General features: G+C 41.5%; 1 protein-coding gene across 1 annotated transcript in view; it reads right to left on the reverse strand.

Annotated features, from left to right (window-relative positions):
- KLHL29 (kelch like family member 29) overlaps positions 1-18,842 on the reverse strand; it is a 430,669-nt gene that overhangs the window by 276,711 nt on the left and 135,116 nt on the right. The window contains exon 3 of the mRNA XM_082215506.1: positions 14,703-15,014. Within this exon, the coding sequence (XP_082071632.1) occupies positions 14,703-14,963 (261 nt within the window). The 5' untranslated portion in view covers positions 14,964-15,014. The remainder of the gene's footprint in view (positions 1-14,702; positions 15,015-18,842) is intronic.

Raw genomic sequence — 18,842 nt, forward strand, 5'->3', positions numbered from 1 at the left:
CAAAGAAGTGTGAATAGGAAAGAAATGTATTTACTTATTGTCAAGGATTTTCTTCAGTCTTAACTCAGTTCTGGCACCTCACAGGTAGGTGCCGTTGCCATTCTAAGAGAATGAGGGAGGCTTTCATGGTGAGATCCGCCACCTCTTTTTCTATAAAAATAAAACTGCTTATTTTGTTACATTTATATCCCACTTTTCCTCCAAGGAGCCGCCTCCTCCTGCTGCTGCTTCTTCTTCTTCTTCTTCTTCTTCTTCTTCTTCTTCTTCTTCTTCATTCTCATGACAACAAATGTCAACAGATGAACCATGTCTGAGTGGGTATTTCACATTTATTGCCTCAACCTTTCTTGCCCAACACAATAACTTGTGTGAGAGCTCACACTGTAGCAGTGCTAAAGTTTCTGCTGCACTAAAGAGCTGTGCTCAAGCAAACTAAGCTTTTTGGTTTTCATTTCATTCCTTGTGTGGCACAGAAGACTCCTTCCACGAGCAGAAGAAACACAAGAAAAGTCACTTTTAGATCCAACCTAATATATGCAGGAGGCAGTGGAAGACAGAAGTGCCTGGCGTGCTCTGGTCCATGGGGTTACGAAGAGTCGGACATGACTAAACGACTAAACAACAACAATCTATGTTTATAATCCATTTTTAATTTGGAAGTGGAATTGGTTGATTTTACCAGTGCTATTTTTCTAGAAAAAGAGGTTCTGGAGCCCACCATGAAAACCTCCCTCATTCTCTTTGAATGGCAATGGTGCCCACCTGAGAGGTGCCGGAACTGAGTTCTTGCAAGTTCCCGCTGGAAAAAAGCCCTGATTTTACCAAATAATTGTGGTGGTTTGTAGTCTTAAATTGATGCCACTCACCCTTAGCTCTTCAAAAGGAAGCAGAACAAGAAATGAAACAAAATGAAGTCAAATAAGGTTTAAGAAGCCAACCGATAGTTGTTAAATCAAAACACTAAAATGAAATATGGCCATTCATTATAATGCCACACAATACGTTTTCATGAGAAAATTATAAACAAAATACTACAGTGTAATGCTTAAACACCACAGTATTTCATTTTAGTTAGAAGGAAGTGCTTTACTACAATGCTTAAAACATAGACTGAATAAAGTTTATTAAATTAGAAGGCCACGGCATTTATGAGTTCCATAAATCAGATCAATGGAGCACAGTCAGCTCCAGAAGGTAACTACTGGGCCTCTACAAATGGACAATCCAAGAGACTTCAAGGCCCAGCTTCGCTATAAATTATTTATAAGGAACACAATGTGGCATTGTGGTAGAACCTAATTTGTAATGTCTTTTTAATGCTTTTACAGCACAACATTTGCACTCATTTCTAATCTCAGCAGATGACAGGTTGCTATTATTGAATTCCCATTAATATGAGTTATAGGAACAATATATTTTATTCAATATCATTCACCCCAGGCTGAGCATGAGTCCACAATAAAACATCAAAATCAGTACATTTCCGAAATAGAAAGCACCGACATCCATCATAAAAATCAGACTTTATGTTCAATGCTGTACATTTGACCTTGACCCTATGTATGTCTGATTGTGCAGAAGACAACGATGCCAGTCAGCATCCGTATTTACCAACTCAGCCTCATGGTGGTGCATGAAATACTCTTGCTGATTCCTATTCAACAAAGCAATTAAGTCCATACTTTTAGCAAGTGGAGTGTTTTGTTGACCCCAGTAGAATTAATGCATGCCAACTTAAAAAATTAGTCACAATGAAGACTTGGCACAAAGCAAATGCTCTATCTTGTTATTTGTCTGCTGTCATGGAAGAAGTAACACAGGCTGAACAAACACAGAAAATAAGCATCAGTTTCATATTATGTATTCACTGGGGGGGAAACACAATTCAAGCAGATTAAATAACAAATGCATAGGAACTGGCCACCATTTTACTCACAGATTTAAAAACTAGCTGTTGAAAATTTCATTCTGAACTCTCTCTCTCCAGTACTTCTGTTTAATATTTGCACAGGATGCTTTATTCTCTATACCAGGCATGTCCAACAGGTAGATGGTGATCTACTGGTTGATCATGGAGTGTTCCTGGTAGACCTTTGGCCCGTCAGTGATCCCCCCCTCCACAAAAAAGGGGGGGAAGGTCAACAACTTTGGACAATGGGTAGATCACTGCCAGTTTTTTTTATACTGTGAGTAGATTGCAGTCTGTCGGGAGTTGGACGTCCCTACTCTATACAGTACAGGCAGCCCACATTTTAAGCACGACCAATATGTGTGCAATTGTGCACACACGGCAAACCTAGAAGGGACCCGGAAACGTCATAAAAGACATGACTAAAAGGGCAGAACAGGAGAGGAGCAAAGCTGGGTGTTTCAATTGTATCTGATTTCACGCAAACGCACAATGACCCAGAAAGCAAGCCCTGCATAAATTAGGAGTTGTCTATGGCCACATGACCCGGAAGCTGTACGCCGGCTCCCTTGGCCAATAAAGCGAGATGAGCGCCGCAACCCCAGAGTCGGCCACGACTGGACCTAATGGTCAGGGGTCCTTTACCTTTACCTTATATTCCGAATATAAAATAAAAATATCTCTTCCCCCTCCCCAGCCACCAAGTACTCTTGATGCTTTTCCTACTTCCACTACGGCCAGTGCTTTAAAAAGCCTTCCTGAATCATTGGCATACCAATTCCTGCCTTCATGTATTGCATCCTCATGGCACCCCTTGAAACAGGTTGCTTCACCCTCCTATGCAGCAAGGGTCATCCCTAGCTATGCAGTTCTTTACTGCTTAATCAAAAATGGCATTTTCTTTTTGTTCCTTTCAGAGGACACTTGAAGGTACTTTTTTGCATTTAAATATCACCCACAGTTTTCTTTGCAGCTCTTTTAAAATGGTTCCGTTCTGATTTATACACTGGAAAGGAACTTCAGAGTGGTAGAAAGAGGAATCTTCAAAGAATTACAACTCTGCTTACACGCTGTACCATACAAATGTCTATCTGAAGAAGGATGAGAATTTTATAAATCTTTGGCACAGGTTTACACACGTAAAACTCATATTAATAGAACTAGTTCTTGCTCATTATATGAACACAAATCCCATTAATAATTCCATTAAGCTTCCACTTCAGTTCATTATTTTACCCATTCCCACTCCACTATATTCACTGTCAACATCTGCTGCTTCTCTTGAGGAGAGAGAGGGCAAACAGAGCACACACATGCTTTTGCACTCAAAGCAGTTGGGAGGCAGGCAAGCAACAATGATATAAAGCCCATTACACTCTCAACTAAAGGCTGAATGCATCACCTTACAGCAAGCCAGCTACCATCCCAGGATGCATTATCCAACATCCATGCCTGAATTCAAATTACCTAATTATCAGAGCTACTCAACATGCTTGCCGAATGCTTACTAAGCAGAAACTTTTAAGTAAAAATGATGCAACTTAAGGCAAGGCGACAAAGACAATGGAGACAAAGAAGAAGAAAGCACATTTGAAAAACAGCTACAAGTGAAAAATCACATGTTAAGCATTTTAGGAAGTCAAATACTACACATAAACTCAGCGAACCAAATGTTTGTGTTGTAGAAACAGAAGCTACTACAAGGCTCCTTGGTGAAGCTTTTTGGCATAGAGCGAACATGCTGACTTACAGGAAAATAATCTCAAGGTAAGAACAATAACACAGGATGTTTTCCAAGTATTATGCTAAATCACCATCACCAGCTCAATATGCTGTATTTCATTTTACATTTGTGACTCAATGCCCCACAGAGACCAAAAAGAGCAGCATCTCCTGGTGACAATTCAAGCTGATATTCTGGAGCCAGAAAAAGGCCGAAAGACCAGGCAGGACCAGGAAAGCCAGGATTGCTCTGGGGAAACTGAAGTGGCATGCTAGTTTTTGCTGGTACAGTGGTGCCCCACAAGACGAATGCCTCGCAAGACGGAAAACTCGCTAGACAAAAGAGTTTTCCGTTTTGGTGGTGCTTCGCAAAATGAATTTCCTATGGGCTTGCTTCGCAAGACGACAATGTCTTGCGAGTTCCTGCTGGTTTTCCCCCCTCCCCCCTTTTTCTAAGCCGCTAAGCCGCTTATCAGTTGATCCGATCAGCAGATAAGCCGCTAAAAGCTGCTAATAGCGCTAATCCGTCAATGGGCTTGCTTCGCAAGACGAAAAAACCGCTAGACGACGAGAATCACAGAACGGATTCTTTTCGTCTTGCGAGGCACCACTGTATTTTTGTATTTTAGGGTTGCCATTGGCGCCACTACATAACCTCACATGCGGAAACATTTTTGGGAGAAGAGGTGGCTGAGCAGCCAGTACTTTTCCAGTTGGCTCAGGGACTATTACACTTGAGTCTGCCGTATAAAAAGAGGCGGCAAGTACCCCTTGGGCATGAAAGCCTACTCTTGACCAAAGGAGCCTTCAGCACAGGGATCTGCTAATCCATGGAGGCGGCAGTTTGGGAGTACACTGGCACTACATTTAGCAGCAGCCCTGCAGCAAACATCTCTTGTAAGGATCCAGGCCAGTGTTGCACCTTTATCAGCAGGGCTGGGTATTCATGGTGATGCAGAGAAAGGACAGGGCCAGTATGACACTTTTCACCCAACTGAGATATTTCTTTCTAAGTTTAGCACAAAGCAAGGAACTGAATCTTCTCTTCTCCTGAGTACTCTGTCCATAGCATAGGAGAGGATCCTGGCAGAGACAACTGCAAGTGTGAGAGCCAGTGTGGTGTAGTGGTTAAGAGCAGTAGTCTCGTAATCTGGGGAACCAGGTTCGTGTCTCCGCTCCTTCATATGCAGCTGCTGGGTGACCTTGGGCCAGTCACACTTCTCTGAAGTCTCTCAGCCCCACTCACCTCACAGAGTGTTTGTTGTGGGGGAGGAATGGAAAGGAGAATGTTAGCCGCTTTGAGACTCCTTAAAGGGAGTGAAAGGCGGGATATCAAATCCAAACTCCTCCTCCTCCTCCTCCTCCTCCTCCTCTTCTTCTTCTTCTTCTTCTTCTTCTGCAAGAACCTGGCTGGCCTCAACAATGAAGGACAGCCAACCTCTACAGACAGATCATGAAGCACCTGTTGCAGTTATACTTTGTGGTTGACAGCTGGTGAATGAACCCACTGACTTTGACTTAAGGAAATCCTTCTGCCTGGCTCTACCACAGGGTTTCCCAAACTTGGGTCTCCAGCTGGTTTTGGACTATAATTCCTATCATCACTGACCACTGGTCCTGCTAGCTAGGGATGGTGTGAGTTGTAGTCTAAAAACAGCTGGAGACCCAAGTTTGGCAAACCATGCTCTAGCAGCTTCTTCAGGGAGCTACTGACATAGTAACTTCATTACCAGCTTCATGCCAGCAGGACTTGAAAAGTTTAAGAATTGAAAGTTTAGTGTTCCCTTTGGGGCCTGCTATGCTGCCAGCCCCAGTATTCCCAAATCCCCTTCCTTCCAGCTTCTTCTTCTAGGATTAAGCAAACTTCTCTCAGCAAGAAGTCAGCTGTAAAAATGCTAGCAGCAGCAGGAGCCCTCCTGTTTTAACAACCTCCTGGTGCTAATGGGACTCAGGAGGCTTAATTATGGAAGGTGATGGTGGTGGTAAATTAGGAGAAATCATGCAGATTCTTCTGTAGCAACTGCCAAAGCTTTCTGTGTCGGGCACAACAAGAAACAATAGAGAATGCTTGGGTAAGAACATAGGAAAAGCCCTGCAGGATCCAGACAACACAGTGGGTAACCAGACGCCTATGGGAAGTCTGCAACAAGGACCTGAGCACAATAGCATCCTCTTGAATGACGACTGATATTCACTCAAGGAAAAGTGTGCGCTCCATAACATATGGTGGTGAGAATGGAGTTAGCAACTGGCCAGTACAGTAGAAGCAGAGTCAGTGTTTAGTTCTTTTGGCTGGTTGTCATAGGTCATGACAACCTGAAATTAAAACAGTTACAAAAAAATACATTACATAGATTTGATAAAGCTTCCAGTTAGAGGATGGATGGTGAAGGAAAATCCTATCAGCCAGAGATAGTGCATGCATGAACAGGATCGATTCACCACAGAAAAGGATAATGTACTTTAGCGGAATGGCACATGTATATAAACAAACGCACACGAGCCACCCAGTTTATAGCAGAGCCCAAGCCCTGACTCTAAATCAGCCACATCAACGTCAGTGGAGCTACCACCATTCTACCATAAGTGCAAGCTACCAGCTTCATTGGTAGACTCAGATACTGGATGTATGCAAGCAGGCAATCTATACCATTTTGTGGTGAAGTACTTCTAATCTCTTGGCCAGATTGTCAACCAAACTACACCAAGGGCAAGAGAGTTGACCCCAATGAAGACCGACAAAAATTGCTTAGCTGTGAATATCTTGTTTGGGTATGTAATTAGGAGGCAAATGTGCATAAGGGTTTCTTAATGTAGCAACCCAGACAGAACCATTATTCACTCAACATCTCTGCTATCATTAGTACCCATATTAAATGAGTAACTTGTAAAGCTGTCCTTAGAGAAGAAAATAGTTCCAGAGTTGTCTGCATGTGCAACAACATGCAAGTGTTTGTTGGTAGTTATAGTTTATCATGTTCATAAAGTGGAACAGACAAGCACAGAACTCTTAAGGATAAATCAGCATCTGTGCATGTACATGCTTTCTTTCAACACTACAAAGGGCTCCAGCAATGCACTTTGAATCTACCTACTCACAGAAATTACGGCAGTTTAGCAAATGCACATTTACTGGGTGCTTTGAGGCACTTGAGTGCAAAAATACAACAACAACAACAAACCCTGTCCAAAAAATGCAAGTTAGATTAGTTTCCACCAGAAGTGCATATAAATGGTAGAGTAGGGAAAATTGTACTTTTGAAGAAATATCTATATCTATATATATTTACGGGGCCTAGCAATGGCAGGAAAGGACTTGCTCTTTCTTTCTTTTTTTTAATTCAAAGCTATAGCAGAAGAGACAGTGAATAGACAATCCGCTAAGTGAAAAATCAATTGTGTGGGTAGTGAGAGACAGTTCCGCTTCAACACTTAGCAGATAACACGCTCTTTCATGTTAGGGATGTGTCACCATTCATTTGATAGCCAACTTGCTCCTTCATTTCCAGTACCACGATTCCATTTCCTGGATCCAAAATCTATAGTGACCCACACACTGTTTTAACTCTTAAGTTGCAAAACATGAAACTATGTAGGATGTGAAGTTCCATGAAGGTCACTGATGAGATGCTGCAACAGGAAGGCTATTCCCAAGTGGTTTATGCCCTGGCTTATTAGGTTACATTTAAGGAGAAAATTGCCCTCATGACTTCTTTCTGTTGCAACAGTAATCACGATGCTCAACCAATCTGTTCTCCAGTTAACAGTATAAAGCAGCATAAACTGAAATAAGAATACCCTTTACACTGTGGGATTATTTTAAATTAAAAAACCCCAACACCCTAAAACCACAAGAACCACTTGTGACAATTATTTATTGGACTCTTGATGTGGATAAACAAATCCCCATTTGAGTTGCTAGAGGGCAGGGTTTAAAAGGGAATGCTAAAATTTGCACAAGGATCTGTTAAAATGCAACAACAATGTTTTACAGACAAGGAACACCAAAGTTGGTAGTTTGCACAAGAACTGCTGTGATAGAGTGTTGTGTTGTTGTTGTTGTTTTGTTTTTGAAAACTTGCTGTTGTTAAAGACAGAAACTCTCTGTGATCTACTGCAAACTCCTAGAGGATTGTCTACCAATAGATCCTAAGCTACCTTCTCTACCTCCCTGACTTACATGTTCAGTTCAATTTCAGTGTGTGCCAACATGCTGTAATGCAAAACTTCAGTGGTTCGATTCATGCCTACGTACTCTCAAGATAGTATCAAGATTAGCACTGACAGACAAATGGGTAAAAAGATAGGTATATAGGAAGGGAGTGGGGGTGGGTTGGGGAAGTAAAAAGTAGTGATTCATGATTCATATTTCAGTCCCAATTCCATTTACTGTGGATTGCGTGTTCTCTCTCTCTCTCTCTCTCTCTCTCACTTTCTCTCTGCTTTTTTTTAAAAAAAACTCACCCTATTTTTGAAGGGTGTTATAGCAGTAAATGATTCACAGCAAGTGGCCTACATAAGAGTGATTGCCAGATTATAATAGTTTAAAATCGTTAATTTAGCCTTTACTTTAAAACTTTGTTATTTAAAGGCATCCTTCAGTTAAACTCTGGTCCAGGAATGGGCAATCGGCATTGACCTGAATCAAGGAAGAAGAGAGTTTAAATGGGGGGAGTGGGCAGGAATTCCACCATGTGCACAGACAAGCAAAGTGCATGTCGATTAGCCTTCTGCAACCTGGTTTCCTTCCTTTTGTTTTAGACTTCAACTCCCATCAGCCATAGCCAGCAGCAGCATCTGATGGTCACCAGTTTAGCAAAGGCTGATGTAGGTTACATGACCTCTTGGATTTTCTTGCCAGACTATATAAAGGTTCTCCCTAGCTGCAGACGAACCAATAAATCATAGCAGCCAGGTTGTATCCATGCTTGTTCAGGAGATATATTAATTCCACAAAGGGAAACTGAATCTCACTCACTGATTTAAATCAATCTCTCCTACTACATATTATACTATTGTCTATACAGAGCCTGATTTGGGACTGCAATAAGTCTGGTGTACAGTCATAAGTGGGATGTTACACACTTTATTTATGAAAGGGCCTAGGTTCAATTCCTGCCATCTGAAAGTAAATCGGGTCCTCCCCTTAAAGAGGGCACATAATGCAGTGAGACCTGGACAACCGATACCCTGTGTTGTGCGTGGGTACATCTGGTCAGCCACAACACCCAATTGGTAGGTCCCTCAGAGCTGGGGGCAATTTGGCCAATGGGACGCAGTCCAAATAGTTTGAGGGACACATGACCCAGAGCTTCCTCTTTCAGCACATACATTCGGAACACCCGCCCACCTCTCCCTACTTTTAGGGCTTGTTGTGCTTGACCTTGCTATGCCGTCGTGGGTCGTCTGTCGTTGGGACAGGGGCACAGCAGGAATTTTCCCCACTTGGCTGATTGGTTGTTGCCATTTGGGTTTCACCTGCCGCGTAGCAAATTGTCACAACTTGTAAGGTTGCAGATAGGCTCTGGTTCAGGTGATAGGGATGGGAGAATGCTCTCGCCATCCCTATGTGAAGGGTATTACGTTAAAGGAATCGAGGGACTCGATGGTTTGGTCAACCCCTGTGAGGGGGTTGTGCCCGCGCTTGAGTCCAGGGGGGCATTTAGGTGGCGGAGATAGTCTGTGCCTGGCTTTCCGCTTATCCAGGTGTTCACCCTTGGCTGACCTATGCTGGTGCCCGGGGTCATCTCTACCTGCATGGCAGGGAGCTAGTCAAACCAGAGCCTATGCGACCAGCCACTTTCTGTAATCAATAAAGTTGTGGCCTAAATTCTGCCAAAAACCAAACCAAAAATCTGAGTCAAGTGTGTATTTATTTAGGGGGGAGGTTTCTGGGTCTGAACACGTAAATAACCCTTTCTGGAATCCTATGTATAATCCTATGTTTGTCTACTTAGAAGCAACTTCCACTGAGTTCATGGGATTTGCTTCCAGGTAAATGTTTATAGGACTTCAACTTCATTTACCTATCAGAACTCAAAAGCAACAGAAAAGAGGATCTCACATTACAGGGGGTTGGACTACATGGCCCTTAGGGTCCCATCCAACTCTACAATTCTATACCTCACATTATTTCAGTCAACAGCTTTTTTTGAACTGTACTATATTAACTGTCAATATAAGATACAGTCACACTGAATGCTAAAGGTCACTGTGACAAACAAGCCCTGAGTTTGCCTCCTGATGACCCAGCAACCAATGAGAGCTGGTGAGAACAACAGCCAATTAAGAGAGAGAGAGTATGGAATTTAAGTTATATGATGACAGTATAAGGGGCATTTAGGGGCTTTCTGACTAGGTAGGCAGATGAGCTCTCTGACTGTCTCAGTGGGCTCAGATAGGGATTATCTGTGGGTTAGACAGGGACCTGTGGCAGATAGGGATTTGACTCCCAATGGGAGAAGGACCAACTGTCAGTGTGGGCAATTGGGGTTTTGAACTATTTGAGTGGGGTTAGCTAGACAGGGCAACCCAGCTGCGATTCCCTGTGGGGAAGCTAAATCCATGAAACTTGGTTTGATAAAGAGTGCTGTTAAAATATATATTAAACTGATATTCTGGAAGTTCAGTTATAAAGCGATGTTAGAATTTGTTAACGTCTTGCTTTGCAAAACGGAACTTAGGGACGAGGCTTTTAAAAATGGAATTCGCTTTTCCCTTGCGGAAGAAGGGTGACGGGGAAAGACGCCTGGTTTCTCTGAAAGCAGACAAATGTAGATGACAGCCGTGTCTTTTATATGCAGACAATTTCATTTGAATCAACAGATAGATTAAAGAATACTTAAAAAGAAAACCTGAAGATACATGCAGGGAGAAAAAGTGAAAAAGATGTAAAAGATTCAAAGTAAATAGCTCTTGGCTAACACACACTTTGACTGACTTGCCGGATACTACAGCTCTCTCCCCTTTCTGAAGTCAAAGCATTTTTGATCCAAGTGCCAAAGACTGGAAACAGTGTCTTTGTATACCTAAACATGTCACACTTGTGATCTTCTAAGTGCTTCCTGATGTAAATTGGTGCTTGAAACCAAGGGCTTTCATCTTCAAATAGGGCTAGGACTGGAGTGTGGACAGGCCTCTTGGTTCTTTCAAACGATGATAAACACATTGCAAGTCAACAAAACAAGCATATATAAATTAATTGGAACATCAGTTCTTTGAGTTAATAATCAAAACAAACAAAGAAAGAAACCCTGAGGTGCAGAGGAAGTTTAATTTATCAAGCACAAGCACAAACCTCTAGATGTTTTCATTTGGCTTAAAAAAAACCCAGCCTTTCCAAGTACAGGCAAAAATTAAAGCATTATCCGCTATAAAATATACAGCTGAAATCCAGTCCAAACCCCCGTAACATAAGGCACAAATAATTCATAGGCTGCTTAAGACAGAGATAGTCAATGTGGTGCCTTCCAGATGTTTTTGACTCCAATTCCCATCAGCATTAGACAGCAAAGTCAATAGTCCAGGATGATAGGAGTTGTAATCTAACAACACCTAGAGGGCAACACACTGGCTATTAGGGATTTAAAGACATGTCAACCAAAAGTAACTGGTTTTCAATTCGGAAGGTCAATTGCTTGATAGAGCAATTAAATATGTTGTTTGAACAATCTGTACAGCTGTAAACATGTGAAAAGAAGCAGCCCTAGGTGAAAACCACAATCACATTGCATTCCAATACCAAGTTTCCAGGACACATTAGTGACCCACTGTAGAGAAAATATTCCAAATACCAGCTGCTGGAAACCACAGGAGAGCAGAGTGCTCTTGTGCTCATTTTCTGCTTCCTGGTTTTTCATAGGCCTCTGGTTGGCCACAGTGAGAACAGGATCTTGGACTAGATGGGCCATTGCCTGACCCAGAAGGCTATTTTTATGTTCTTATAAAATACTTAGTGAATTTGTTTTTCATAGGTAAGGTGACATTCAACGCAGAACTAGGCAATGCCCCTATAACGAGAAACAACAACAATAAATCTCATCCTGAGAGACAGATTCATCCTATCAATTGTTAGGATGACTAAGCAGTGTAAGAGCTGAGAAAAATCTGTAATCTGTAAAAAGATGAAAAACTTGGAAACGAAGAATGGCTACCAAAAAATAAAAATAAATCGGCTATCCCCAATCTCCCTATGGGGAATCCAGACTTCCAATGCATGCGTGTACATTTTGAAGCATGACATCAAGTCACTTACAAGTGGGCGGTCTCAACCCACCTGTCAGTTGGCCTGTGGCAAGCTACTTAGATGCCCAAATATTTTACAGAGTTCCTCCTCCTTTAACATAAGCAATTTTCAATCTGAGATTTGGTCAGTAAACACAGCAGGAAGCCACACAAGCTTTATGTTGAAACACGAACAAGTGATAATCTGCTTCTCTCATAATATTTTCATTTTAATTCCCAAGTGAGCATGCTAATGACAATAGTGTGGTGACAATTTTTTGTATGTGAAAAGCTCTTCCAAGATTACCATATATTGCTTATTATGGAAAGGGCTTTTTTTTTTGTCTGAAGAATCACAGTTTATATCACTAGCTTCTTTTTGAAAACAAGGGCAGTGTTTATTATCACAGTTCAGCCTCAAAAAGGACTGAAACATCTGGTGCACAAACAGATCAACAACAGCCAGCAGATGGACTCTATGTACAATATCCAGGAGCAGAGGTCAAGACAAATGAAACCACTGTGTTGGCTTTGCAACTTGACTTCTAATCTTCTCCAGACTAAACACATCCAAACAGCAACTACATAATGTCCCAGCTTAGTGAAAGAGTACTTCAGTTTGGCTGTTAACAAATGGAAATAATGTCAAAACGCTTTGGTCATTTTTAAGAAAAGATGTCCGTATTATAAACCTCAGCCAAAATGTTTTCTCTACAGTATTAGCTTATTTCTTTACCGTGGGTGGTAGAACCAATGTGGTATGGAAACGCAATAAAAACTTTTAAGCTTGACTCTGGCTTTCTTTAAATAACTTTATTGTCTCCCTTTCTGGATCTGTTTCATTTGGCACTTAGATTTATTTTTTAAAATGTTAGGAAAACATTCTGTTGATCACAAAGTGAAAAAAACAGGGGCACATATAGATTCCCATTCCACTGGTAAAAACCTTCTAAAAACCTGGTTTTCGTTTTATTCTTCAATATGTTTTTTTTAATAACTTTCTTATCCATTTTTATAAGCTAGAAAGGAACAAATAAGCCACTGTGTACTAATTAAAATCAACAACTCTTGGCTTTAAAACATTTTAACCGAGGAAGCCAGGAAAACTTAGTAGCAGAACAAATAGGAAAATTAAGAAATCGGCTTTCTCATGTATATTTTATTGTCTTATTGTTTCTTATAATTGTTGAATACATAATATTAACTTATTTTTCATATTTACTTTGATTGTTCTTTTTAAACCACTTAGAAATCTGTCAAAGTAAGTGGCATATAAACTTTGCTAAATAAAATATATTTAGAAGGTGGTGCCTGCTAGTCTCTGCAATGTACTCCTCACCCTACCGCATAAAAAACATGGAGATGAAACTATTTCTTCTAGCTTGATTTATAAATCTTTGGCATGGAGGGGAATACTGTATGTTGTTCTTTCCCTGCTAAAGCGTGACACTGACCATATCCACCACAGGCATCCATTCATTCTTCTCCAGCCAATACACTTAAAATATTACACATGCATCACAGGAGTTCAAGGAGGGTATACCCACACCAAGCTATTCCCACTACACAACAAAAGTGGCGACACCATGTTACATAAATCTATAAAGAAAAGCTCTGGAACTATCATTAGAGAAAGAAAGAAAGAAGCTCAGAGAAGGTCCTCAGTGAAGGTTCACAGCAGACAGAAGAGACAAGCTGTTTGTCCACTCTCCTAGAGAATATGCAGAGAGGACAAACCCCTCTAGTGAGTTTATCCAGATTACCTGCACAGGCACAGAACTCACATGGAGTATTGAAGACAACCAAAAATACTAAAGTTTGCAGAGATAGTTCAAAAGATTGGGACTACTTTTGCATGGCAATCAACAACCGCAAAAGCAGGAAACATGTGACAATGAGCACCCTGGAAAGCACATTTATGAACTATGGGGGAAACTGTCCCAATTGCCTAAAAGTAACGAACTAAAAATGGAATCTCCCTAACAGACAGGTTGCATATTCCTCATGGAACTTTGCCCTTTCTTTGCAAGCCGCATTTCAATTGCCTCAAGTGTATATATTGATAAAATATGACAACAATTGCAGAAAGCTGTTGCTTAATGGCACTGGCATTTCAAACTGAGTGCCAGGGTGGCCTTTTCCTCCTATAGTTGAACATGGAAATGGTGGAAACTGTTTACATGAGCCACAAATAAACTTGGTGCAGAATAAAATGTTGACCCCCCCCCAGCTTAAGAAGCTGGGAGATAACAGCATCTCTGATAGCAACAGGAAGTTGTAAAGGGTTATTGATATTAAGATAAGAATTTGTGTATCTGTTGGGGAGAAATGCCGATGACTTGTGCTCACAAGTGGTACCTGGGCTTTTACAATAGGCTTTAAGTAGGAATCACAAAGTAGTAAAACAGCTAGTATTGACACTTTACTGTATCCTATTCAGGCCAAGAAGATAATCATTCTCATTGCTTAAGTTATCCTGCAACATAAAGGGTATGAGCAGGCAACTAAAGAAGAGAACAAGATAAGACAGCCATATATATAGGAAGGGGGGGATAGTGATGTACATTTTATGCTTATGCTCAAGACAGTTTCCCTTTTTAACTACCAACCTTTGCAATGTTTAGACAATATAAGTTTACCAATGCACAGTAGGGCTTACTACTCCGAGAAACTATATAAAGAAGCTTGAAGGCATCAATGGCACTGACAAGCAAAAAAAAACAAAATCCCAGTGCACACTGTCAAATACCTTATCAGAAGCTAACATGATCTTAAAGGAAAAGGTGGTATCTTCTCAAGAGGTTTTCCTTAGCTAATACAATAGAGAGTACAAAGATCTCCTTCTTACTTTGGTTGTTGCAGCTGCAGAAGAGTTGGTCACAAGCGTGGTTATCACATCACTGTTCACCGTGGTACAAGCAACTGTGGCTGGGGCATGCAGCCGCGAGGGTACAATTGGCACAGGCAGAAGCCCTGGTCTATTGTTGCTATTGCTGTTCACTGTGCTGTTGCAGTTACTGCTGTTCACGTGGTTCCCATTGGTGCTCCACTCCCGGCGGTCCCATCCTGTGCGATAATCTCTTTCAAACCGGCTATGGTGCCGTGACATCTCGGCCAAAGGAGGCTTCCGCCTCTTCTCAAAGGGATTTTCAGAGGTTGCCTATCGAGAACCAAGACAGGAAACAAAATGGTTTTTATTAAACTACCGTATTTTTCACCCCATAAGACGCACCCGACCATAAGACGCACCTAGTTTTTAGAGGAGGAAAACAAGAAAAAAAATATTCTGAATCTTTTATTTCTGTAGAGCCTCTTTTCAAAAGCTTGATTTTGCAAGTGAATAGAAGCATTTTAACAGGCATTAGTGCTTTGATTTCATTCTCTCACAGAAAGCCCCAGAAAAAAAGGGATCATTCAGCTGTTTGGAGAGATAGAGAGAGAGGCACATGGTTTGGGCAGTGAAGGAATCCAAGACTGATTGAAGAGGGAAAACAAGAATAATGTTCTACTGTCTGTTTGTCAAGTTGCTCAGCGGGCTAAACAAGGGCTATCACACAACAACCTCACAACAACCCAGTGAGGTTAAGGTGGCCCTCTCTGCGCAGCTCTCCATCTCTACGCAGCACCTCTCTCGAGAAGCGGGAGGAGAAACGGAGCCCCTTCCGTTTCTCCTCCCGCTTCGCTGAAGAGGTGCTGCACAGAGAGGGAGAGCTGCGCAGTGCCATTCGCTCCATAAGACGCACACACATTTCCCCTTACTTTTTAGGAGGGAAAAAGTGCGTCTTATGGAGCAAAAAATACGTTAAGTCTTGAGAAAGAAACAAGTTGTGCTAAGTCATCACGCTCATTTCTTTGCCTTAACATGTTGGGCGTGACAAAGGAACCGAAGAATTCTGTTGTGTGCCTGGCTTCAAACCACATTTCAGGAAGTCCTAATAAGGAAAATCCAAAACAAAGGGAGGAAAAAACAGAATGAATCTGTAGTGGGGAGAATGGTCTCTCTGACCCTACAAGGAGGTTCCCCAAACTACCTAGTGAGTTATCAGATGACAGTTTACGGACAATGAAACACCACGCTTCAAGTAATCTGCCACTTGAACTCTCAATGAGGGATTAGCTCTTGACAGCAGGATTATATTTCTAACAGCTTCCTAAAAATACTCTGTCTGGATCTTGCAACATAGAAAACATGTTTGTATGATGTTGGGGGAAAGTAGTATTGTGTAGGAGTGATGCACAGAATGTGATTCACAACAGCAATTCATTTGTTTCACTCCCAAACACAAGAAAAACAAAAGTAGTTTGGGAAAGATGAAGCTCACTTTATGATCTAATGAATGGATTACTAATAGCACATGAATGTTCTATATTTAAATATGAGAACAACACTTTCCCCACCAAAGAGTGGTAAACAGAAATCTTTTTGTGGCCCTGCTTATAATTTAGTTTCAAGCAAATGGTAAAATGAAAGAATATTGATTTTTTTATCATTACTTTTCAGAATTAAGGAAGTATATTTCATTATCCATGGAACTGTGTCACCAATATAGGGAAAATAAAGGGGTTTTTGTATATTTTTATGTATAAAAATTAAAAACGTAGTTTTAGTAATTTATTTATATAATCATCAAAACAACATACATTCAGACATTAAACTTTTAAGTTACCTGCCCAAAATGGACTACCCACTAAAAGAATACTTCTGGCATATACATGGGTTCTAAGCATACTTATATTTTCCACAAATTTTATTTCCCATAATGGTAAATAATTTCTTTACCTAAAACAGGGATGGAGAACCTTTGGCACACCAGATGTTGTTGAACTCCTACCCGCATCAGTCCATGCCAGTTGTCAGGAATGATGGCAGCTGAACATCTGGAGGTCCAGAGGCTAGCCACCCCTAACCTAAAAGAGTAATGTCCATGAACTAAATGCCTAAGGACACACTTTTTTCATATTGCATCAACTTCAGCTGATTCAATTTGGTGTAATGCTTTTACTTTCAACAATGTTCCTAAAGCTCAGTCTCCATTCCTGGGGCGAAAAATGATGCAAGCCATGTTCATTCTGACCGTAACTATATTAAAAGATTGTCTGTTATAACTGTCTACTGTGAGTCTGTAATAGTTGTTTTTTAAGCAATTCATTTTGATTCTGACACTATACCTATAGGTTAAAGTAGAAGAAGAAGAGGAATTTGGATTTGATATCCCGCTTTATCACTACCCGAAGGAGTCTCAAAGCGGCTTACATTCTCCTTTCCCTTTCTCCCCCACGACAAACACTCTGTGAGGTGAGTGAGGCTGAGAGACTTCAAAGAAGTGTGACTGGCCCAAGGTCACCCAGCAGCTGCATGTGGAGGAGCGGAGACGCGAACCCGGTTCCCCAGATTACGAGTCCACCACTATTAACCACTAGACAGAACCTCGAAGCTCAGCTAAAAAACAAACAAAACTCAAACCATTTCTATTATTATTTCTGAAGCATGCTCTTTTTTAAGAAGTACAATAATACTCACAATTATCAGGACAATTATCAAACAAAAAGGAATGCTGGGTGTGTGGACATATGAGGAGTGTGTTTTAGACATCAGAGCAGCGTGAGGTGATGTGCCTGATTTTCAGAAATCCCACCCACCCACCCCCAATCCCCTCCACCCTTCCACATAGTTCAGGAACTTCCCCCCAACTCTCTGGAAAGGCCTTGGGAGGTGCAAGTGGCTGCAGAGAAGGAGAAAGAACAGGAAACTCTCCCCCTCACCGGTTCTACAAGCTTTAAACGAATGAAATAAAAGAAAGCAAATTCCAGTTTTGATAGGCTGCAGCCGCCACCATCCCCGACTACTGGTCATGCTGACTAGCATTAATGGGAACTGGAGTACACCAATATCTAAGAGGGCACACCAAGCTGGGAAAGGTTGGCATAGGTGATGAACAGCCCAGCCTTGGTTCCTTGTGCCAGAGAAGCATAAAGTACCTCCACAAAAAGTATCATTTTTAGAGAGCTAGGAGTGTTCTTCCCTTATTCCCGGAGCAAAAATAGGACAGGCACACACCCAGTTTTTCGGAGCAGGGCATAAGAAATCTATTCTTCACAATTTTGTTAAGGGAGCTGCGTGAGGAACCCCAAAAGAATGCCTCCAGAATTCAGAATGGACATTTTACTCTGCTTCAAGATCAAGGCATCTAACTTCGTAGTACAGTGGAACCTTGGTTCTCAAACGTAATCTGTTTCGGAAGTCCATTCAACTTCTGAAATGTTCGAAAACCGAGGATCAAAGGGACGTCAGCAAGTTCAATGGGGGAAATTGAGAAACGCGCCTTGGAAGTTGTTCGACTTCCAAGGTGTGTTCGAAAACAGAAACATTCACTTCCGAAATGTCCAGCAGCCGAGACGTCAAGTTTGGCTGTACCTATGACACAACTGATGATAAAAAAGGAACATACAGTGGTACCTTGGGTTAAGTACTTAATTCGTTCCGGAGGTCCGTACTTAACCTGAAACTGTTCTTAACCTGAAGCACTACTTTAGCTAATGGGGCCTCCTGCTGCCGCTGTGCCGCCGGAGCACAATTTCTGTTCTCATCCTGAAGCAAAGTTCTTAACCTGAAGAACTATTTCTGGGTTAGTGGAGGCTGTAACCTGAAGCGTATGTAACCTGAGGTACCACTGTACTTTCAGTCCATGCCTGGCCATTTTTGAAACATGGTTGTTTGCTGCACTTTGGCAAACAGGAGCAAATAATTTGTGTAGCAAATATGTGACCTTTTCAGAAGAAACCAGATACAAAGCTACCTTTTCCAACAACCTCTGTCCCACCATCAAGTGCTTTTTCTTTTTAAAGAAAAGCACTAAAGCACATATATCTTTGAATACTTTTCTGCCACGCCCCACAAAAGGTACAGTGATTTGCACAGTGACTGCAGGATCCATGACCAATGCACAAAGGGGACATTCTCGCCTGTTTCCAGGAAACACTGAACACA

The sequence above is a fragment of the Podarcis vaucheri genome (genome assembly GCF_965113315.1).
Source record: "Podarcis vaucheri genome assembly, chromosome: 3".
NCBI classification, from domain to species: Eukaryota; Metazoa; Chordata; class Lepidosauria; order Squamata; family Lacertidae; genus Podarcis; species Podarcis vaucheri.